Consider the following 24,158-nt stretch of genomic DNA (forward strand, 5'->3'; position numbering starts at 1 on the left):
GGAGCAGCGGCTCTACTCCGAGTTCCTCCAGAGTGACTGAGCTCCTCACCCTATCTCTAAGGGAGCGCCCAGCCACCCTGCGGAGAAAACTCATTTCGGCCGCCTGTATCCGGGATCTTGTCCTTTCGGTCATGACCCAAAGCTCATGACCATAGGTGAGAGTAGGAACGTAGATTGACCGGTAAATCGAGAGCTTCGCCTTACGGCTTAGCTCTTTCTTCACCACGACAGACCGGTGCATCGACCGCATTACTGCAGAAGCTGCACCGATCCGTCTGTCAATCTCCCGTTCCATCCTCCCCTCACTCGTGAACAAGACCCCTAGATACTTGAACTCCTCCACTTGGGGCAGGAACTCTCCACGAACCTGAAGTGGGCAAGCCACCGTTTTCCGACTGAGGACCATGGCCTCGGATTTGGAGGTGCTGATCCCAGCCGCTTCACACTCGGCTGCAAACCGCCCCAGTGCTGAAGGTCCTGATTAGAAGGGGCCAACACGACAACGTCATCCGCAAAGAGCAGAGACGAAACCGTGTGGTCCCCAAACCTGACACCCTCCGGCCCTTGGCTGCGCCTAGAAATTCTGTCCATAAAAATTATGAACAGAACCGGCGACAAAGGGCAGCCCTGCCGGAGTCCAACATGCACCAGGAACAAGTCTGACTTACTGCCGGCAATGCGGACCAAACTCCTGCTTTGGTCGAACAGGGACCGGACAGCCCTTAGCAAAGGACCCCGGACCCCATACTCCCCGAGCACCCTCCACAGGACACCGCGAGGGACACAGTCGAATGCCTTCTCCAAATCCACAAAACACATGTGGACTGGTTGGGCAAACTCCCATGAACCCTCCAGCACCCTGTAGAGGGTATAGAGCTGGTCCAGTGTTCCGCGACCAGGACGAAAACCACACTGTTCCTCCTGAATCCGAGGTTCTACTATCGGCCGTATTCTCCTCTCCAGTACCCTGGCATAGACTTTCCCGGGGAGGCTGAGAAGTGTGATCCCCCTATAGTTGGAACACACCCTCCGGTCCCCCTTCTTAAAAAGAGGGACCACCACCCCGGTCTGCCATCCCAGAGGCACTGTCCCCGACCGCCATGCGATGTTGCAGAGGCGTGTCAGCCAAGAACAGCCCCACAACATCCAGAGACTTGAGGTACTCAGGGCGGATCTCATCCACCCCCGGTGCCTTGCCACCAAGGAGTTTCTTGACCACCTCGGTGACTTCAGCCCGGGTGATGGACGAGTCCTCCTCTGAGCCCCCAGCCTCTGCTTCCTCAATGGAAGACGTGACGGCGGGATTGAGGAGATCCTCGAAGTATTCCTTCCACCGTCCGACAACATCCCCAGTTGAGGTCAACAGCCGCCAATCGCCACTGTAAACAGCGTTGGTAGGGCACTGCTTCCCCCTCCTGAGGCGCCGGACGGTTTGCCAGAATCTCTTCGAGGCCAGCCGATAGTCCTTTTCCATGGCCTCACCGAACTCCTCCCAGGCCCGAGTTTTTGCCTCCACAACCACCCGGGCTGCAGTCCGCTTAGCCTGCCGATACCTGTCAGCTGCCTCAGGAGTCCCACAAGCCAACCAGGCCCGATAGGACTCCTTCTTCAGCTTGACGGCATCCCTTACTTCCGGTGTCCACCACCGGGTTCGGGGATTGCCGCCTCGACAGGCACCGGAGACCTTGCGTCCACAGCTCCGAGCAGCCGCTTTGACAATGGAGGTGGAGAACATGGTCCACTCGGACTCAATATCTCCAGCCTCCCTCGGGATCCGGTCGAAGCTCTGCCGGACGCAGGAGTTGAAGATCTCTCTGACAGGAGACTCGGCCAAACGTTCCCAGCAGATCCTCACAGTACGTTTGGGTCTACCGAGTCTATCCAGCTTCCTCCCCCGCCATCGGATCCACCTCACCACCAGGTGGTGATCAGTTGACAGCTCCGCCCCTCTCTTCACCCGAGTGTCCAAGACATACGGCCGCAGGTCAGATGAAACGACCACAAAGTCGATCATTGACCTACGACCTGGGTGTCCTGGTGCCATGTGCACTGATGGACACCCTTATGCTTGAACATGGTGTTCGTTATGGACAAACCATAACTAGCACAGAAGTCCAATAACTGAACACCACTCGGGTTCAGATCAGGGGGGCCGTTCCTCCCAATCACGCCCCTCCAGGTTTCACTGTCATTGCCCACGTGGGCGTTGAAGTCCCCCAGTAGAACGACGGAGTCCCCAGTCGGAGCACTTTCCAGCACCCCTCCCAGGGACACCAAGAAGGCCGGGTACTCTGCACTGCCGTTCGGCCCGTAGGCACACACAACAGTGAGAGACCTATCCCTGAGCCGAAGCCGCAGGGAAACGACCCTCTCGTTCACCGGGGTGAACTCCAACACATGGCGGCAGAGCTGGGGGGCTATAAGCAAACCCACACCAGCCCGCCGCCTCTCACCATGGGCAACTCCAGAGTGGTGAAGAGTCCATCCCCTCTCGAGGAGTGTGGTTCCAGAGCCCAAGCCGTGCGTAGAGGTGATTCCGACTATCTCTAGTCGGAACCTCTCAACCTCACGCACAATCTCAGGCTCTTTCCCCGCCAGCGAGGTGACATTCCATGTCCCAAGAGCCAGTTTCCGTGTCCAGGGATCGGGTTGTCTAGGCCCCCGCCTTCGACTGCTGCCCGATCTTCTCCGCACCGGCCCCTTACGGTCCCTCCTGTGGGTGGTGGGCCCACGGGAAGGTGTCCCCACGTCGCTCCTTTGGGCTGAGCCCGGCCGGACCCCGTGGGGGAAGGTCCAGCCACCAGGCGCTCGCATACGAGCCCCAACCCCAGGCCTGGCTCCAGGGTGGGGCCCCGGCTGCGCCGTACCGGGCGACGTCACGGTCCTTGTTTTTGTTTTCTTCATAAGGGGTTTTTGAATTTTTATTTTATTATTATTATTATTATTATTATTATTATTTAAAAAAAAAATGTGTCCCTCTGTCTGGGCCCCATCCCGCCAATCGGGCCCTAGGCACGTGCCTAGTTTGCCTTTGTGTTAATCCGGCTCTGCGTGTGTGAGGGAGTGTGTGTGTGATCCTGCAGAGAGTCGTGTGTGTGTGTGTGTGTGTGTGTGTGTGTGTGTGTGTGTGTGTGTGTGTGTGTGTGTGTGTGTGTGTGTGTGTGTGTGTGTGTGTGTGTGTGTGTGTGTGTGTGTGTGTGAGGGAGTGTGTGTGTGAGAGAGTGTGTGTGTGAGAGAGTCGGTGTGTGTGTGTGATCATCTACATCTGAGAGCAGAGGTGTAAAGTACTTGAGTAATTTTACTTGATTACTGTACTTAAGTATTATTTTTGGGGATTTTTACTTTACTTGAGTACAATTAAAAATCAATACTTTGACTTAATTAAATTTTTAAAGAAAAAAAAGTACTTTTTACTCCTTACAATTTTATTTACAGTCAAAAAGTTCTTCTTTTTTGGAGATCACTTCATTCTATTTTCCCTTGCTGTTACCAAACCAGTTGAATTGCGCTGATGCCCGATTTAATTTAAATGTTTTTATTCTGCCAATCAGATTCATTTTCACATTCCATGAAATTGGTCAGACATGTTAATTGGTCCTTTGGAAGTGACGTCATGTCGCATCAGTTCCCACAATGCACTGCACCTGCACCTGGGCTGTGTTTCCCTAAACCATCGTAAGCCTGAGATGATCGTAGAGGCCACTGGTGGCAACTGTTCTACGATCAGCTTAAGCTCACGATGGGTTTGGGAATTAAAGAGAGAGGCTTTTCAGCCCCAGAAGACACTTGACACTCACAATTTTGAACATCAGCTTCTGCTTAAAGGGATAGTTCACCCAAAAATGAAAATGTGATGTTCATCTGCTTACATGTGTGTGTGTGTGTTTGTTTCTTCAGTAGAACACAAATGAAGATGTTTAGCTCAACCGTTGCAGTCTGTCAGTCGTATAATGTGTGTGAAGGGTTCATGACTACTAGCATCATCTATGAGTAAAAAAACCTGCACAGACAAACCCATATTAAACCCAGAGCTGGTGAAGACACACTGATGTCCTCAGACACGAAACCATCGGTTTGTGCGAGAAACCCAACAGTATTTGTATCATATTTTACCTCAAAAACGATCTCTGTCCGACACCCGTTCAGAGTGACATCACTTCCGGTAAGTGTGGTCAATGTACATAATAATATTAATAATAATAATTTGTTACATTTATATAGTGCTTTTTTGGGTACTCAAATCGCTTTACATATAGAAGGGGGGAATCTCCTCAACCAACACCTGATGATGCGACAGCAGCCATACTGCGCCAGAACACACACACACACACACACACACACACACACACCAGCTGATGGAGGAGAGGAGATGGAGTGATGAAGCCAGTCGGTATATGGGGATGATTAGGAGGCCATGATGGACAGAGGCCAGAATGCCGGGGTTACACACCTACTCTTTTTCCGAAGGACACCCTAGGATTTTGTTTTAAGACCACAGAGAGTCAGTTTAACGTCTCCTCTGAAGGACGGATCTCTCTGACAGTAAAGTGTCCCCATCACTGGGGCGTTAGGAGCCACACACACCACAGGATGAGCGCCCCCTGCTGGACCCACACACACCACAGGATGAGCGCCCCCTGCTGGCCTCACACACACCACAGGATGAGCGCCCCCTGCTGGACTCACACACACCACAGGATGAGCGCCCCCTGCTGGCCTCACACACACCACAGGATGAGCGCCCCCTGCTGGACTCACACACACCACAGGGTGAGCGCCCCCTACTGGACCCACACACACCACAGGATGAGCGCCCCCTGCTGGACCCACACACACCACAGGATGAGCGCCCCCTGCTGGCCTCACACACACCACAGGATGAGCGCCCCCTGCTGGACTCACACACACCACAGGGTGAGCGCCCCCTACTGGACCCACACACACCACAGGATGAGCGCCCCCTGCTGGACCCACACACACCACAGGATGAGCGCCCCCTGCTGGACCCACACACACCACAGGATGAGCGCCCCCTACTGGACCCACACACACCACAGGATGAGCGCCCCCTACTGGACCCACACACACCACAGGATGAGCGCCCCCTACTGGCCTCACACACACCACAGGATGAGCGCCCCCTGCTGGACCCACACACACCACAGGATGAGCGCCCCCTGCTGGACTCACACACACCACAGGGTGAGCGCCTCCTGCTGGACCCACACACACCACAGGATGAGCGCCCCCTGCTGGACCCACACACACCACAGGGTGAGCGCCCCCTGCTGGACCCACACACACCACAGGGTGAGCGCCTCCTACTGGACCCACACACACCACAGGATGAGCGCCCCCTACTGGACCCACACACACCACAGGATGAGCGCCCCCTACTGGACCCACACACACCACAGGATGAGCGCCCCCTACTGGCCTCACACACACCACAGGATGAGCGCCCCCTGCTGGACCCACACACACCACAGGATGAGCGCCCCCTGCTGGACCCACACACACCACAGGATGAGCGCCCCCTGCTGGACCCACACACACCACAGGGTGAGCGCCCCCTGCTGGACTCACACACACCGCAGGATGAGCGCCCCCTGCTGGCCTCACACACACCACAGGATGAGCGCCCCCTACTGGCCTCACACACACCACAGGATGAGCGCCCCCTACTGGCCTCACACACACCACAGGATGAGCGCCCCCTACTGGCCTCACACACACCACAGGATGAACGCCCCCTGCTGGACCCACACACACACCACAGGATGAGCGCCCCCTGCTGGCCTCACACACACCACAGGATGAGCGCCCCCTACTGGCCTCACACACACACCACAGGGTGAGCGCCCCCTGCTGGACCCACACACACCACAGGGTGAGCGCCCCCTGCTGGACTCACACACACCACAGGATGAGCGCCCCCTACTGGCCTCACACACACCACAGGGTGAGCGCCCCCTGCTGGACCCACACACACCACAGGGTGAGCGCCCCCTGCTGGACCCACACACACCACAGGATGAGCGCCCCCTACTGGCCTCACACACACCACAGGATGAGCGCCCCCTGCTGGACTCACACACACCACAGGGTGAGCGCCCCCTGCTGGACCCACACACACCACAGGATGAGCGCCCCCTACTGGCCTCACACACACCACAGGATGAGCGCCCCCTGCTGGACCCACACACACCACAGGATGAGCGCCCCCTACTGGCCTCACACACACCACAGGGTGAGCGCCCCCTGCTGGACTCACACACACCACAGGGTGAGCGCCCCCTGCTGGACCCACACACACCACAGGGTGAGCGCCCCCTACTGGCCTCACACACACCACAGGATGAGCGCCCCCTGCTGGACCCACACACACACCACAGGATGAGCGCCCCCTGCTGGCCTCACACACACCACAGGATGAGCGCCCCCTGCTGGACCCACACACACACCACAGGATGAGCGCCCCCTGCTGGCCTCACACACACCACAGGATGAGCGCCCCCTGCTGGACCCACACACACCACAGGGTGAGCGCCCCCTGCTGGACCCACACACACCACAGGGTGAGCGCCCCCTGCTGGCCTCACACACACCACAGGATGAGCGCCCCCTGCTGGACCCACACACACCACAGGGTGAGCGCCCCCTGCTGGACTCACACACACCACAGGATGAGCGCCCCCTACTGGCCTCACACACACCACAGGGTGAGCGCCCCCTGCTGGACCCACACACACCACAGGATGAGCGCCCCCTGCTGGACCCACACACACCACAGGATGAGCGCCTCCTGCTGGACCCACACACACCACAGGATGAGCGCCCCCTGCTGGACTCACACACACCACAGGATGAGCGCCCCCTACTGGACCCACACACACCACAGGATGAGCGCCCCCTGCTGGACTCACACACACCACAGGATGAGCGCCTCCTGCTGGACCCACACACACCACAGGATGAGCGCCCCCTGCTGGACCCACACACACCACAGGATGAGCGCCTCCTGCTGGACCCACACACACCACAGGATGAGCGCCCCCTGCTGGACTCACACACACCACAGGATGAGCGCCCCCTGCTGGACTCACACACACCACAGGATGAGCGCCCCCTGCTGGACCCACACACACCACAGGATGAGCGCCTCCTGCTGGACCCACACACACCACAGGATGAGCGCCCCCTGCTGGACTCACACACACCACAGGATGAGCGCCCCCTGCTGGACTCACACACACCACAGGATGAGCGCCCCCTGCTGGACCCACACACACCACAGGATGAGCGCCCCCTGCTGGACCCACACACACCACAGGATGAGCGCCCCCTGCTGGACCCACACACACCACAGGATGAGCGCCCCCTGCTGGACTCACACACACCACAGGATGAGCGCCCCCTGCTGGACTCACACACACCACAGGATGAGCGCCCCCTGCTGGACCCACACACACCACAGGATGAGCGCCCCCTGCTGGACTCACACACACCACAGGATGAGCGCCCCCTGCTGGACCCACACACACCACAGGATGAGCGCCCCCTGCTGGACTCACACACACCACAGGATGAGCGCCCCCTGCTGGACCCACACACACCACAGGATGAGCGCCCCCTGCTGGACCCACACACACCACAGGATGAGCGCCCCCTGCTGGACCCACACACACCACAGGGTGAGCGCCCCCTGCTGGACCCACACACACCACAGGGTGAGCGCCCCCTGCTGGACCCACACACACCACAGGATGAGCGCCCCCTGCTGGACTCACACACACCACAGGGTGAGCGCCCCCTGCTGGACCCACACACACCACAGGATGAGCGCCCCCTACTGGCCTCACACACACCACAGGATGAGCGCCCCCTGCTGGACCCACACACACCACAGGATGAGCGCCCCCTGCTGGACTCACACACACCACAGGATGAGCGCCCCCTGCTGGACCCACACACACCACAGGATGAGCGCCCCCTGCTGGACCCACACACACCACAGGATGAGCGCCCCCTGCTGGACCCACACACACCACAGGGTGAGCGCCCCCTGCTGGACCCACACACACCACAGGGTGAGCGCCCCCTGCTGGACCCACACACACCACAGGATGAGCGCCCCCTGCTGGACTCACACACACCACAGGGTGAGCGCCCCCTGCTGGACCCACACACACCACAGGATGAGCGCCCCCTACTGGCCTCACACACACCACAGGATGAGCGCCCCCTGCTGGACTCACACACACCACAGGGTGAGCGCCCCCTGCTGGACCCACACACACCACAGGATGAGCGCCCCCTACTGGCCTCACACACACCACAGGATGAGCGCCCCCTACTGGCCTCACACACACCACAGGATGAGCGCCCCCTACTGGCCTCACACACACCACAGGATGAGCGCCCCCTACTGGCCTCACACACACCACAGGATGAGCGCCCCCTGCTGGACCCACACACACACCACAGGATGAGCGCCCCCTGCTGGCCTCACACACACCACAGGATGAGCGCCCCCTACTGGCCTCACACACACCACAGGATGAGCGCCCCCTGCTGGACCCACACACACCACAGGGTGAGCGCCCCCTGCTGGACCCACACACACCACAGGATGAACGCCCCCTGCTGGACCCACACACACCACTGGATGAACGCCCCCTGCTGGACCCACACACACCACAGGGTGAGCGCCCCCTGCTGGACCCACACACACCACAGGGTGAGCGCCCCCTACTGGACCCACACACACCACAGGATGAGCGCCCCCTGCTGGACCCACACACACCACAGGGTGAGCGCCTGCTGGACCCACACACACCACAGGGTGAGCGCCCCCTACTGGACCCACACACACCACAGGATGAGCGCCCCCTGCTGGACCCACACACACCACAGGATGAGCGCCCCCTGCTGGACCCACACACACCACAGGGTGAGCGCCCCCTGCTGGACCCACACACACCACAGGATGAGCGCCCCCTGCTGGACCCACACACACCACAGGATGAGCGCCCCCTGCTGGACCCACACACACCACAGGATGAGCGCCCCCTGCTGGACCCACACACACCACAGGATGAGCGCCCCCTGCTGGACCCACACACACCACAGGGTGAGCGCCCCCTGCTGGACCCACACACACCACAGGGTGAGCGCCCCCTACTGGACCCACACACACCACAGGGTGAGCGCCCCCTGCTGGACTCACACACACCACAGGATGAGCGCCCCCTACTGGCCTCACACACACCACAGGGTGAGCGCCCCCTGCTGGACCCACACACACCACAGGGTGAGCGCCCCCTGCTGGACCCACACACACCACAGGGTGAGCGCCCCCTGCTGGACCCACACACACCACAGGATGAGCGCCCCCTACTGGCCTCACACACACCACAGGATGAGCGCCCCCTACTGGCCTCACACACACCACAGGGTGAGCGCCCCCTGCTGGACCCACACACACCACAGGGTGAGCGCCCCCTGCTGGACCCACACACACCACAGGGTGAGCACCCCCTGCTAGACCCACACACACCACAGGATGAGCGCCTCCTGCTGGACCCACACACACCACAGGATGAGCGCCCCCTACTGGCCTCACACACACCACAGGGTGAGCGCCCCCTGCTAGACCCACACACACCACAGGATGAGCGCCTCCTGCTGGACCCACACACACCACAGGATGAGCGCCCCCTGCTGGACCCACACACACCACAGGATGAGCGCCTCCTGCTGGACCCACACACACCACAGGGTGAGCGCCCCCTGCTGGACCCACACACACCACAGGGTGAGCGCCCCCTGCTAGACCCACACACACCACAGGATGAGCGCCTCCTGCTGGACCCACACACACCACAGGATGAGCGCCCCCTGCTGGACCCACACACACCACAGGATGAGCGCCCCCTGCTGGACCCACACACACCACAGGATGAGCGCCCTCTGCTGGACCCACACACACCACAGGGTGAGCGCCCCCTGCTGGACCCACACACACCACAGGGTGAGCGCCCCCTGCTGGACCCACACACACCACAGGGTGAGCGCCCCCTGCTGGACCCACACACACCACAGGGTGAGCGCCCCCTGCTAGACCCACACACACCACAGGATGAGCGCCCCCTGCTGGACCCACACACACCACAGGATGAGCGCCCCCTGCTGGACCCACACACACCACAGGATGAGCGCCCCCTGCTGGACCCACACACACCACAGGATGAGCGCCTCCTGCTGGACCCACACACACCACAGGATGAGCGCCCCCTGCTGGACCCACACACACCACAGGATGAGCGCCCCCTGCTGGACCCACACACACCACAGGATGAGCGCCTCCTGCTGGACCCACACACACCACAGGATGAGCGCCCCCTACTGGCCTCACACACACCACAGGATGAGCGCCTCCTGCTGGACCCACACACACCACAGGATGAGCGCCCCCTACTGGCCTCACACACACCACAGGATGAGCGCCCCCTGCTGGACCCACACACACCACAGGATGAGCGCCCCCTGCTGGACCCACACACACCACAGGATGAGCGCCTCCTGCTGGACCCACACACACCACAGGATGAGCGCCCCCTGCTGGACCCACACACACCACAGGATGAGCGCCTCCTGCTGGACCCACACACACCACAGGATGAGCGCCCCCTACTGGCCTCACACACACCACAGGGTGAGCGCCCCCTGCTAGACCCACACACACCACAGGGTGAGCGCCCCCTGCTAGACCCACACACACCACAGGGTGTGCGCCCCCTGCTGGACCCACACACACCACAGGGTGAGCGCCCCCTGCTGGCCTCACACACACCACAGGGTGAGCGCCCCCTCCTGGACCCACACACACCACAGGGTGAGCGCCCCCTGCTGGACCCACACACACCACAGGGTGAGCGCCCCCTGCTGGACCCACACACACCACAGGATGAGCGCCCCCTGCTGGACCCACACACACCACTGGATGAACGCCCCCTGCTGGACCCACACACACCACAGGATGAACGCCCCCTGCTGGACCCACACACACCACTGGATGAACGCCCCCTGCTGGACCCACACACACCACAGGGTGAGCGCCCCCTGCTGGACCCACACACACCACAGGGTGAGCGCCCCCTACTGGACCCACACACACCACAGGATGAGCGCCCCTTGCTGGACCCACACACACCACAGGGTGAGCGCCTGCTGGACCCACACACACCACAGGGTGAGCGCCCCCTACTGGACCCACACACACCACAGGATGAGCGCCCCCTGCTGGACCCACACACACCACAGGATGAGCGCCCCCTGCTGGACCCACACACACCACAGGGTGAGCGCCTGCTGGACCCACACACACCACAGGGTGAGCGCCCCCTACTGGACCCACACACACCACAGGATGAGCGCCCCCTGCTGGACCCACACACACCACAGGATGAGCGCCCCCTGCTGGCCTCAGACACACCACAGGATGAGCGCCCCCTGCTGGCCTCACACACACCACAGGGTGAGCGCCCCCTCCTGGACCCACACACACCACAGGGTGAGCGCCCCCTGCTGGACCCACACACACCACAGGGTGAGCGCCCCCTGCTGGACCCACACACACCACAGGATGAGCGCCCCCTCCTGGACCCACACACACCACAGGGTGAGCGCCCCCTGCTGGACCCACACACACCACAGGGTGAGCGCCCCCTGCTGGACCCACACACACCACAGGATGAGCGCCCCCTGCTGGACCCACACACACCACTGGATGAACGCCCCCTGCTGGACCCACACACACCACAGGATGAACGCCCCCTGCTGGACCCACACACACCACTGGATGAACGCCCCCTGCTGGACCCACACACACCACAGGGTGAGCGCCCCCTGCTGGACCCACACACACCACAGGATGAGCGCCCCCTGCTGGACCCACACACACCACAGGATGAGCGCCCCCTGCTGGACCCACACACACCACAGGGTGAGCGCCCCCTGCTGGACCCACACACACCACAGGGTGAGCGCCCCCTACTGGACCCACACACACCACAGGATGAGCGCCCCCTGCTGGACCCACACACACCACAGGGTGAGCGCCCCCTGCTGGACCCACACACACCACAGGGTGAGCGCCCCCTGCTGGACCCACACACACCACAGGGTGAGCGCCCCCTACTGGACCCACACACACCACAGGATGAGCGCCCCCTGCTGGACCCACACACACCACAGGATGAGCGCCCCCTGCTGGACCCACACACACCACAGGGTGAGCGCCCCCTGCTGGACCCACACACACCACAGGGTGAGCGCCCCCTACTGGACCCACACACACCACAGGATGAGCGCCCCCTGCTGGACCCACACACACCACAGGATGAGCGCCCCCTGCTGGACCCACACACACCACAGGGTGAGCGCCCCCTACTGGACCCACACACACCACAGGATGAGTGCCCCCTGCTGGACCCACACACACCACAGGATGAGCGCCCCCTGCTGGACCCACACACACCACAGGATGAGCGCCCCCTGCTGGACCCACACACACCACAGGATGAGCGCCCCCTGCTGGACCCACACACACCACAGGGTGAGCGCCCCCTGCTAGACCCACACACACCACAGGATGAGCGCCCCCTGCTGGACCCACACACACCACAGGATGAGCGCCCCCTGCTGGACCCACACACACCACAGGATGAGCGCCCCCTGCTGGACCCACACACACAACAGGATGAGCGCCCCCTGCTGGACCCACACACACCACAGGGTGAGCGCCCCCTGCTGGACCCACACACACCACAGGGTGAGCGCCCCCTACTGGCCTCACACACACCACAGGATGAGCGCCCCCTGCTGGACCCACACACACCACAGGGTGAGCGCCCCCTACTGGACCCACACACACCACAGGATGAGCGCCCCCTGCTGGACCCACACACACCACAGGATGAGCGCCCCCTACTGGACCCACACACACCACAGGATGAGCGCCCCCTGCTGGACCCACACACACCACAGGGTGAGCGCCCCCTGCTGGACCCACACACACCACAGGGTGAGCGCCCCCTGCTGGACCCACACACACCACAGGGTGAGCGCCCCCTACTGGACCCACACACACCACAGGATGAGCGCCCCCTGCTGGACCCACACACACCACAGGATGAGCGCCCCCTGCTGGACCCACACACACCACAGGGTGAGCGCCCCCTACTGGACCCACACACACCACAGGATGAGTGCCCCCTGCTGGACCCACACACACCACAGGATGAGCGCCCCCTGCTGGACCCACACACACCACAGGATGAGCGCCCCCTGCTGGACCCACACACACCACAGGATGAGCGCCCCCTGCTGGACCCACACACACCACAGGGTGAGCGCCCCCTGCTAGACCCACACACACCACAGGATGAGCGCCCCCTGCTGGACCCACACACACCACAGGATGAGCGCCCCCTGCTGGACCCACACACACCACAGGATGAGCGCCCCCTGCTGGACCCACACACACCACAGGATGAGCGCCCCCTGCTGGACCCACACACACCACAGGGTGAGCGCCCCCTGCTGGACCCACACACACCACAGGGTGAGCGCCCCCTGCTGGACTCACACACACCACAGGATGAGCGCCCCCTGCTGGCCTCACACACACCTCTAACTGGTTTTCCCAGAGGTCTCCCATCCTGACCATGCTCAGCCCTGCTCAGCTTCAGTGGGAAACCAGTCTTGGGCTGCAGGGTGATCTGATCAGACAGATGCAGGAAGAGATCTCTCGCATGCATCTCTACGCCAGATTGTGGACATTGACCTCACTTACCGGAAGTGATGTCACGCTGAACGGGTGTCGGACATAGAACGCTTTTACAAATACTGTTGGGTTTCTCGCACAAACCGATGGTTTCGTGTCTGAGGACATCAGTGTGTCGTCACAAGCTGTGGGTTTAATATGAATTTGTCTGTGCAGGTTTTTTTACTCTCATAGATTTTGTTTCCATTGACTTGCATCATACGACTGACAGACTGCAACTGTTGAGTTAAACATCTTCATTTGTGTTCTATTGAAGAAACAAACACACCTACATCTCTGATGCCCTGGAGATGAGCAGATAAACATCACATTTACATTTTTGCGTGAACTATCCCTTTAAGTTAAATCCGGGGTTTTACAGCTTTGAGTAGCATGTTGCACACTGGCATTAAGTAGAGTCTTATAGTTTGATAACTAAATACCATTACATTCAAACCGTTCTAAAACAGGATAAAACCTTGTGTGTGGTTCATTCACTTCATGTTTTTAGAGATTAAAAGCTTAAAGAAGAATCTCTAGTTTTCATTTTTGCTGCTACTTTTACGCTACTTTTATTTTTTTAATACTCAAGTACAATTTTAATGTGGCAATTTTTTACTTTTACTCAAGTATGATTCTGGCCAGATACTTTTACTTTTAATTGAGTAAAAATGTCATTCAGTACTTGTACTTTCACTTGAGTAACATTTTTGAGTACTTTTTACACCTGTGTGTGAGAGCAGGTGTACCTGTAGTAGTCCTGCAGGCAGTAAACCTCGCCCACTTCCCCCTGTGCAAAACGCTGCTCTCCGATTGGCTGCCTGCACGTCGTGCACACGAAACAGGGCGGGTGATAGGCTCGCTCCAGCGCTCGGATCACATGGTCTTTGATGACATCACCACACGCCCAGCACGGCTCCAGACTGGCCTGTCAGATACACCGATAACTCGATAACTGTAATGTACATGATGAGGGCGAGGCCACCTGTCACTCACACAAGATCCACCAATAGAGACAGAGCGACACACGTCATATTCTGAAGGCCACGCCCACCGGGGGGGAAAACAATCCAACGCTCTAGATTGACTGTGCATTGCGTGAGGCTGCATTCTTGTCATTTCGGACTTATAACAAAAATCAGACCAATGTCTAAGTGTACAGCAAACAAGCTAAAAATCACAGAAATACGTTTTTATAAGCTGTCGACCCAAAAAAACGAGAGTTTAAGGACAAAAAAGTGGATTCAGGCCATTAGACACAGAGCCCGACACGTTATATTACACTGAGAACTACACACACTAGAGGAGAACGTCATCAGAGACAGGAAATATAATATATAAACCTGACATTTGGATATTTGACTCAACAGTGACAGAATGTTTACTGCACACACACACACACACACACTGAGTGTCAGGATCCCCAAATTTACCCATTCTTCAGCTGAAGCGTCACGTTTTACTGCCTTTATCCACTTTTATCTCCTTAAAGCTACACTGTGTAACTTTTTTAGTTTATTCTTAGCTAAAAACACTTAGTTCTTTCAAAAATATATGTGCTCATTAATGTATATTTACTTCTTTCAAGTAATAAAGTATTGTCATAAGTTTATAATATGCCATTGTAAACACATACGGGTGAGGGTTTGAATGCCGGTCGCCATGTTGCCCCTCCATCTTGAAAGTACATTAGCCAAAGAGGGACATTCCCGTAAATTCAAGCTTGGCCTTTGGCGTTTTAACACTCGATGGTACCGTGACGAATGTGGACGAGGTCGAGCTGGAAGCCATGTTAATCTTGGACTAAATCGGCCACTGTAGGAGTTAAAACGAAATCGGAATTGAGAGGAACAGAAACTAATATTCACTGGATGGTCATATACAAGTTCACCACTAGATGGGGGAAAATATCACACAGTGTAGCTTTAAACTCTCGTTTTTTTGGGTCGACAGCTTATAAAAATTTATTTCTGTGTTGTTTAGCTTGTTTGCTGTACACTTTGTCACATATCAGCTTTTAGACATTGTTCTGTTTTTTGTTATAAGTCCGAAATGGCAAGGATGCGCTTCACGCAATGCAAAGTCAATGGAGAGCGTTGGATTGTTTTCCCCCCCGGTGTGGGCGTGGCCTAAATACGCTCTGTCTCTATAGCAAAACACAACCATCCAATCAGTTCCCCTCAGACTCACTCAAGCCCCGCCCACATCTGCTGTTGTTCGGCCGGCGCTGCAGTACCTGGTAACAGTCCTCACACAGAGGAATCCCGGATTTGTTGTAGTAGAGTTTGGCAGCCAGAGGGGCGTGGCACTGGCGGCACTGGAAACACGAGGCGTGGTACGTCCGGTTCAGAGCATCGATGGCCGGGTCCGACAGCGGCACGGGCTTGCGGCAGAACCCACACACATCTGCAGAGAGAGAGAGGGAGAGAGGGAGAGAGAGAGAGAGAGAGAGAGAGAGAGAGAGAGAGGGAGGTCTGAGGGACTGGGCTTCCACAGGATGGGTCAGTAATGAGGCGGAGTCTCACCGGTGCAGTGCGGCTCGTTCCGCATCCCTCCAGCAGAGGGCGCCGCCCACAGCCCGGCCCCGCCCACGGCCCCGCCCACAGCGCGCTCCTGCAGGGAGAGAACAGCAGGGTCACGCCCACTCTCAGAGAGACGCGCCTGTGCCCGACACACACTGACCTCAGCAGGGGCGTCCGGTGCTCCGGGCTCGGGGTCACAGGGGTCACAGGGGTCACGGGGAGGAGGCGGGAGAGGGAGGTCATCAGGGAAACTGCTTACAACCGCTAACAGATCGAGAGTCAATGAGCAAATCCTCTTTACTAACACACACGCAATACACACCGATCAGGCATAACATTATGAACTAATATTGTGTTGGTACCCCTGACCCGTCAATCCATTGCTCCGTGGTCCAGATCTGGTGCTCACGGGCGACTGTTGGTGCTTTGGGCGGGGGTCAGGGGTCAGCACGGGCACCCTGACTGGTCCATACTCCTCAAACTGAGATGCTCTGTGTATTCTGAGCCCTTTCTATCAGAACCAGCATTAACTTCTGGAGCAGTTTGAGCTCCAGTAGCTCGTCTGTTTGATCGACCACACGGGCATCAATGAGCCTCGGCCGCCCATGACCCTGTGGCCGGTTCTCCACTGGTCCTCCATGACCCTGTGGCCGGTTCTCCACTGGTCCTCCATGACCCTGTGGCCGGTTCTCCACTGGTCCTTCATGACCCTGTGGCCGGTTCTCCACTGGTCCTTCATGACCCTGTGGCCGGTTCTCCACTGGTCCTTCATGACCCTGTGGCCGGTTCTCCACTGGTCCTTCATGACCCTGTGGCCGGTTCTCCACTGGTCCTTCATGACCCTGTGGCCGGTTCTCCACTGGTCCTTCATGACCCTGTGGCCGGTTCTCCACTGGTCCTTCATGACCCTGTGGCTGGTTCTCCACTGGTTCTCCACTTCTGACAGAGACTGACCACGCAGACCGGGAACAGCCCACAAGAGCTGCAGTTTTGGAGATGCTCTGACCCAGTCGTCTAGCCGTCACAATCTGGCCCTTGTCAAACTCGCTTAAATCCTTACGCTTGCCCCTTTTTCCTGCTTCTAACACATCAACTCTGAGGACTAAATGTTCACTTGCTGCCTAATATATCCCACCCACTAACAGAGATCATCAGTGTTATTCAACGGTCATAATGTTAAGCCTGATCGGTGTATGAAGCCATATGTACTATAAAGTATATTATCGCCCAGCTCTAACTTGTTAAATACGACTATAACATGAACATGACTTCCTGTGCAGCTGCTGCTCACCGTCCGGAGTGCGTGTGCTGTCCCGCCTGCAGGGGGCGCTGGTGGGCCGGGCGTAGAGCGGGCTGGAGGGCGCGGGCGAGCTGGTCCGTCCGTCCGGGGCCCCTGAGCTCCGGCGCCGCGGCTGCTCTCGGGTCGGGCTGCTGTGCACGTGAGCCGTCGGGGTGATGGTCGCCCTGAATGGAGGGGCCAGAGTGATGAAGACGGAGGACACCATCCTCTGAGGGGCCGCAGACGCCATGATGCTGAAACACACCAGTCAAATCAACTCAAATTACACACTTCTGCCTGCGTTTAAATACTTTTAATACAATCTGTTTTATTCCACATGGAGTTACTGAACACGTTTGCACATATAAAGGCATCTTTCTTAAGTTAAGGCTGCTCTGTGCCTGCTCAGAATTCAATGTAAATATGCAATGCTGCATAAAAGTCAGAATTAATTCTGACCTGCTTCAGCCCCTCGTATCAAAGCGCACAGTGGGATCGGGGTATGAATGCATTATGCACCTCTAGCAGCATTAAACAGTCTGTGTTAACACTCTTAAATGCTTCTGAAATTCATAAATCATACAAACAGCATAAACTAAACTGAGTGTCAGAAGACCAAGGTGAAGCCAGAGTGTCAGAAGACTGAGGTGGAGCCGGAGTGTCAAAAGACTGAGGTGGAGCCGGAGTGTCAAAAGACTGAGGTGGAGCCAGAGTGTCAAAAGACTGAGGTGGAGCCGGATTGTCAGAAGACCCAGGTGAAGCCGGAGTGTCAGAAGACCCAGGTGGAGCCGGAGTGTCAGAAGACCCAGGTGGAGCCGGAGTGCCAGAAGACTGAGGTGGAGCCGGATTGTCAGAAGACCCAGGTGAAGCCGGAGTGTCAGAAGACCCAGGTGAAGCCGGAGTGTCAGAAGACCCAGGTGGAGCCGGAGTGCCAGAAGACTGAGGTGGAGCCGGATTGTCAGAAGACCCAGGTGAAGCCGGAGTGTCAGAAGACCCAGGTGAAGCCGGAGTGTCAGAAGACCCAGGTGAAGCCGGAGTGTCAGAAGACCCAGGTGGAGCCGGAGTGCCAGAAGACTGAGGTGGAGCCGGATTGTCAGAAGACCCAGGTGAAGCCGGAGTGTCAGAAGACCCAGGTGAAGCCGGAGTGTCAGAAGACCCAGGTGAAGCCGGAGTGTCAGAAGACCCAGGTGGAGCCGGAGTGTCAGAAGACCCAGGTGAAGCCGGAGTGTCAGAAGACCCAGGTGGAGCCGGATTGTCAGAAGACCCAGGTGAAGCCGGAGTGTCAGAAGACCCAGGTGGAGCCGGAGTGCCAGAAGACTGAGGTGGAGCCGGAGTGCCAGAAGACTGAGGTGGAGCCAGAGTGTCAGAAGTCCCAGGTGGAGCCGGAGTGTCAGAAGGCCGAGGTGGAGCCAGAGTGTCAGAAGTCCCAGGTGGAGCCGGAGTGTCAGAAGACCCAGAGGTGGAGCCGGATTGTCGGAAGACCCAGGTGGAGCCGGAGTGTCAGAAGACTGAGGTGGAGCCGGAGTGTCAGAAGACCCAGGTGGAGCCGGAGTGTCAGAAGTCCCAGGTGGAGCCGGAGTGTCAGAAGGCCGAGGTGGAGGCGGAGTGTCAGAAGACCCAGGTGGAGCCGGAGTGTCAGAAGACCCAAGAGGCGCCAGAGTGTCAGAAGGCCCAGGTGGAGCTGGAGTGTCAGAAGACTGAGGTGGAGCTGGAGTGTCAGAAGACCCAGGTGGCGCCAGAGTGTCAGAAGGCCCAGGTGGAGCTGGAGTGTCAGAAGACCCAGGTGGAGCTGGAGTGTCAGAAGGCCCAGGTGGAGCTGGAGTGTCAGAAGACCCAAGTGGCGCCAGAGTGTCAGAAGGCCCAGGTGGAGCTGGAGTGTCAGAAGACCCAGGTGGAGCCGGAGTGTCAGAAGACCCAGGTGGAGCCGGAGTGTCAGAAGACCCAGGTGGAGCCGGAGTGTCAGAAGACCCAGGTGGAGCCGGAGTGTCAGAAGGCCCAGGTGGAGCCGGAATGTCAGAAGACCCAGAGGTGGAGCCGGAGTGTCAGAAGACCCAGGTGGAGCGGGAGTTTCAGAAGACCCAGGTGGAGCCGGAGTGTCAGAAGACCGAGGTGGAGCCGGAGTGTCAGAAGACCCAGGTGGAGCCGGAGTGTCAGAAGGCCCAGGTGGAGCCGGAGTGTCAGAAGACCCAGAGGTGGAGCCGGAGTGTCAGAAGGCCCAGGTGAAGCCGGAGTGTCAGAAGACCCAGGTGGAGCCGGAGTGTCAGAAGACCCAGGTGGAGCCGGAGTGTCAGAAGACCCAGGTGGAGCCGGAGTGTCAGAAGGCCCAGGTGGAGCCGGAGTGTCAGAAGGCCCAGGTGGAGCCGGAGTGTCAGAAGGCCCAGGTGGAGCCGGAGTGTCAGAAGACCCAGGTGGAGCCGGAGTGTCAGAAGACCCAGGTGGAGCCGGAGTGTCAGAAGGCCCAGGTGGAGCCGGAGTGTCAGAAGACCCAGAGGTGGAGCCGGAGTGTCAGAAGACCCAGGTGGAGCCGGAGTGTCAGAAGACCCAGGTGAAGCCGGAGTGTCAGAAGACCCAGGTGGAGCCGGAGTGTCAGAAGGCCCAGGTGGAGCCGGAGTGTCAGAAGGCCCAGGTGGAGCCGGAGTGTCAGAAGACCCAGAGGTGGAGCCGGAGTGTCAGAAGGCCCAGGTGGAGCCGGAGTGTCAGAAGACCCAGGTGAAGCCGGAGTGTCAGAAGACCCAGGTGGAGCCGGAGTGTCAGAAGGCCCAGGTGGAGCCGGAGTGTCAGAAGGCCCAGGTGGAGCCGGAGTGTCAGAGGGCCCAGGTGGAGCCGGAGTGTCAGAAGACCCAGAGGTGGAGCCGGAGTGTCAGAAGGCCCAGGTGGAGCCGGAGTGTCAGAAGGCCCAGGTGAAGCCGGAGTGTCAGAAGACCCAGGTGGAGCCGGAGTGTCAGAAGACCCAGGTGGAGCCGGAGTGTCAGAAGGCCCAGGTGGAGCCGGAGTGTCAGAAGACCCAGAGGTGGAGCCGGAGTGTCAGAAGACCCAGGTGGAGCCGGAGTGTCAGAAGACCCAGGTGAAGCCGGAGTGTCAGAAGACCCAGGTGGAGCCGGAGTGTCAGAAGGCCCAGGTGGAGCCGGAGTGTCAGAAGGCCCAGAGGTGGAGCCGGAGTGTCAGAAGGCCCAGGTGGAGCCGGAGTGTCAGAAGAATGAGGTGAAATTCATGAAATTCATAAATCATACAAACAGTATAAACTAAACTGAGTGTCAGAAGACCCAGGTGGAGCCGGAGTGTCAGAAGACCCAGGTGGAGCCGGAGTGTCAGAAGACCCAGGTGGAGCCGGAGTGTCAGAAGACCCAGGTGGAGGGGTGGAGAGATGGAGCGCAGAGGATGTATCTGGAGAAACCAGGCCAGGCCAGGCACAACTCATCCACAGCTGCGGGGGTGTGGGCGGTGCTTCCCTCCATTGACCTCCACAGGAGCGGGTGGTGTAGCGGCTCACACACTGATCAGACTGTCAGCTGAACTAGAGACACTCAGGGCTGAGATAGCGACAGCGTAACCAAAGATACAGAACAAGGGTGTGGAATTATGGAAACAAATTAACAAACAAGGGAACTGACTAGAAACTCAGGCAAACAGGAACAGAGCAAACAGGGCACACACACACACACACACACACACACGTACAGCTACCCAGAGAGCAACAGTGTTGGCCCAGATCTGGCACTCCAGGAATCCACACGTACCGGATCTGGGCCGGATCTGGGATAGAATTAAAGTCTACATAAACTATATAAACTACACACACATGAACTAAATAAACTACACACACATGAACTATATAAACTACACACACATGAACTATACAAACTACACACACATGAACTATATAATATCCCTGAAGACTTCAAGAGCTGGACTCGAGCACACACTGCAGATCTGTGTGAAAGGGAACTGGACGTGTTATAGGCGTGTCTTCAACACCAAAGTTCAGTCATGAATGTGTGGAGCGACACTGTTTCAGAGTGAACGTATGTTCCTGATATGAACAGAATAAATCAGTGTGTCCGACCCTCACCTGAAGAGCGACACACACACACACACACACACACACACACACACACACACACACACACACACACACACACACACACACTGAGTGACAGATGAAGAGCAGAACTTCATTCACACTGACACATCTACTAATGTCTCCTTTCTGTTGAGAAATCACTGAGTCTCTTTTCTCTCTCAAACCTACCTGAACCGCAGATCAAACTCTTCCACTCTTTCGTTCCTCTCTTTCCCTGCGATCTTCAGCACTGTAGTGAATCTCACACACACACACACACACACACAGAGAGAGAGAGCACTGTAGCAGTAAGGATCGTATCTGCACGAGGACACGCCTTTTCCTCCCTCGTTCCCTCCTCCTGTCTCTCTCTCTCTCTCTCTCTCTCTCTCTCTCTCTCTCTCTCTCTCTCTCTCTCTCTCTCTCTCTCTCTCTCTCTCTCTCTCTCTCTCTATCTCTCTCTCTATCTCTCTCTATCTCTCTCTCTATCTCTCTCTCTCTCTCCCTCTATCTCGCTCTCTCTCTCTCTCTCCCTCTATCTCTCTCTCTCTCTCTCTCTCTCTCCCTCTATCTCTCTCTCTCTCCCTCTCTCTCTCTCTCTCTCTCTCTCTCCCTCTATCTCTCTCTCTCTCTCTCTCTCTCTCTCCCTCTCCCTCTCTCAGATCAGCAGAGGTGAAGAGTTAAACAGTTACTGACTGACAAAGTGCAGTCAAATGTGTGACACACACACACACACACACACACACACACACACACACACACACACAGGCATGCAGTTACTTGAACAAACACACTCACTCACACACACACACACACACACACACACTCACACTCTCACACACACTCTCTCTCTCTCACACACACACACACACACACACACACACACACACACACACTCTCTCACACACACACACACACACACACACACACACACACACACACACACACACACACACACACACACACTCACACACACACACACACACACACACACACACACACACACACACACACACACACACACACACACACACACACACACACACACACACACACACACACACACACACACACACACACACACACACACACACACACACACACACACACACACACACACACACACACACACACACAGTTTTCTCTGCTTTATCACACAGAGCAACAGGATGTGACTGTACCTGCCTTTCCCAGCTCAGACTCGTCTGTCCGTCTGTCGTCTCATTGTTCTGTTATTTTCTCTACCTCCCTCAGTGTGTCTGCCCTCTTTCTCTCCCCATCCCCCACTCCACTCGTTCTCAATCTCACCACCGACTTCACAGAGAAAACGACATGAAACAATTGAGCTGTTAACTCTCAGAGCCACACAAACTATATAACCCTAAACTACACGTGTGCTAATAACCTCATGCAGTGAGTTTGAGTTTGAGTTTGTGTTGTTGTGAAGCACATTGGTCAACTTGGTGCACTATATTAATTAAATCCCATTTGCATATCCAAACTATATAAACTCTGTGAGCTGCATGACAGACTGTGGGATTGTGGGATTGTGTGTGTTTAGTGAGTGTAACCTTGAGAAGAGCCTCCATCATGCTGGAATCTGGAGGGGGAGGAGCTGAAGACACACAGAGAGAGGGGGAGGGGCTCAGGAATGCACCAGTGATGTCAGCAATGATGACATCACCCGAGTCCTCGCACAAGCCCCGCCCACAGACCTCCAGATGAGGAACATCTGTGCAGACACAGAGAAGAGCAGAGTCGCTAGCACACGTTCATACGTGACGCCGTTTATGACATGGCTGTGGGTTCAAACCCTTGAGTCACTGGTGTGACTGGTTTAGTGATTAACCGTCATCATAAACATTCATGAGCTCTGAGGAAAGAGTACAAACACCCAAACAAATGATTCAATTCATCCTGAAGCAAAGCATCCTCCACATCCTGTTGTAGATTAAACAGACAGTTCATCCCAAAATCAAAATAACCCCAACCCTGTCCATCATAAAAGTGCATCTATCCATCATAAAAGTGCATCTGTCCATCATAAAAGTGCATCTATCAATCATAAAAGTGCATCAGTCCATCATAAAAGTGCATCTGTCCATCATAAAAGTGCATCGGTCCATCATAAAAGTGCATCTGTCCATCATAAAAGTGCATCAGTCCATCATAAAAGTGCATCTGTCCATCATAAAAGTGCATCTATCCATCATAAAAGTGCATCTGTCCATCATAAAAGTGCATCTATCCATCATAAAAGTGCATCTGTCCATCATAAAAGTGCATCTATCCATCATAAAAGTGCATCCATCCATCATAAAAGTGCATCAGTGCATCTATCCATCATAAAAGTGCATCAGTCCATCATAAAAGTGCATCTATCCATCATAAAAGTGCATCAGTCCATCATAAAAGTGCATCTATCCATCATAAAAGTGCATCTATCCATCATAAAAGTGCATCAGTCCA

At 57.2% G+C, this 24,158-nt stretch overlaps 1 protein-coding gene across 5 annotated transcripts in view; it reads right to left on the reverse strand.

The window, feature by feature from the left end:
- Nucleotides 1-22,979, reverse strand: part of fblim1 (filamin binding LIM protein 1) — a 28,326-nt gene extending 5,347 nt beyond the window's left edge. Inside the window, exons 1-7 of one of the 5 annotated variants that reach the window (XM_079808446.1) lie at nucleotides 22,871-22,922; nucleotides 21,879-21,950; nucleotides 17,642-17,883; nucleotides 16,511-16,614; nucleotides 16,354-16,441; nucleotides 16,065-16,234; nucleotides 14,578-14,756 (exon numbers count right to left, since the gene is read on the reverse strand). In XM_079808446.1, coding sequence (XP_079664572.1) covers nucleotides 14,578-14,756; nucleotides 16,065-16,234; nucleotides 16,354-16,441; nucleotides 16,511-16,614; nucleotides 17,642-17,879 — 779 coding nt within the window. In that variant the 5' untranslated portion in view covers nucleotides 17,880-17,883; nucleotides 21,879-21,950; nucleotides 22,871-22,922. Of the gene's footprint in view, nucleotides 1-14,577; nucleotides 14,757-16,064; nucleotides 16,235-16,353; nucleotides 16,615-17,641; nucleotides 17,884-21,878; nucleotides 22,061-22,870 lie in introns of those variants that run through there. The other 4 variants (XM_079808445.1, XM_079808447.1, XM_079808444.1 and 1 more) reach the window with 4 other exon arrangements.
- Nucleotides 22,980-24,158: the final 1,179 nt, after the last annotated feature.

This window comes from Gobio gobio, assembly GCF_949357685.1.
Source record: "Gobio gobio genome assembly, chromosome: 24".
In the NCBI taxonomy this organism is placed as follows: Eukaryota; Metazoa; Chordata; class Actinopteri; order Cypriniformes; family Gobionidae; genus Gobio; species Gobio gobio.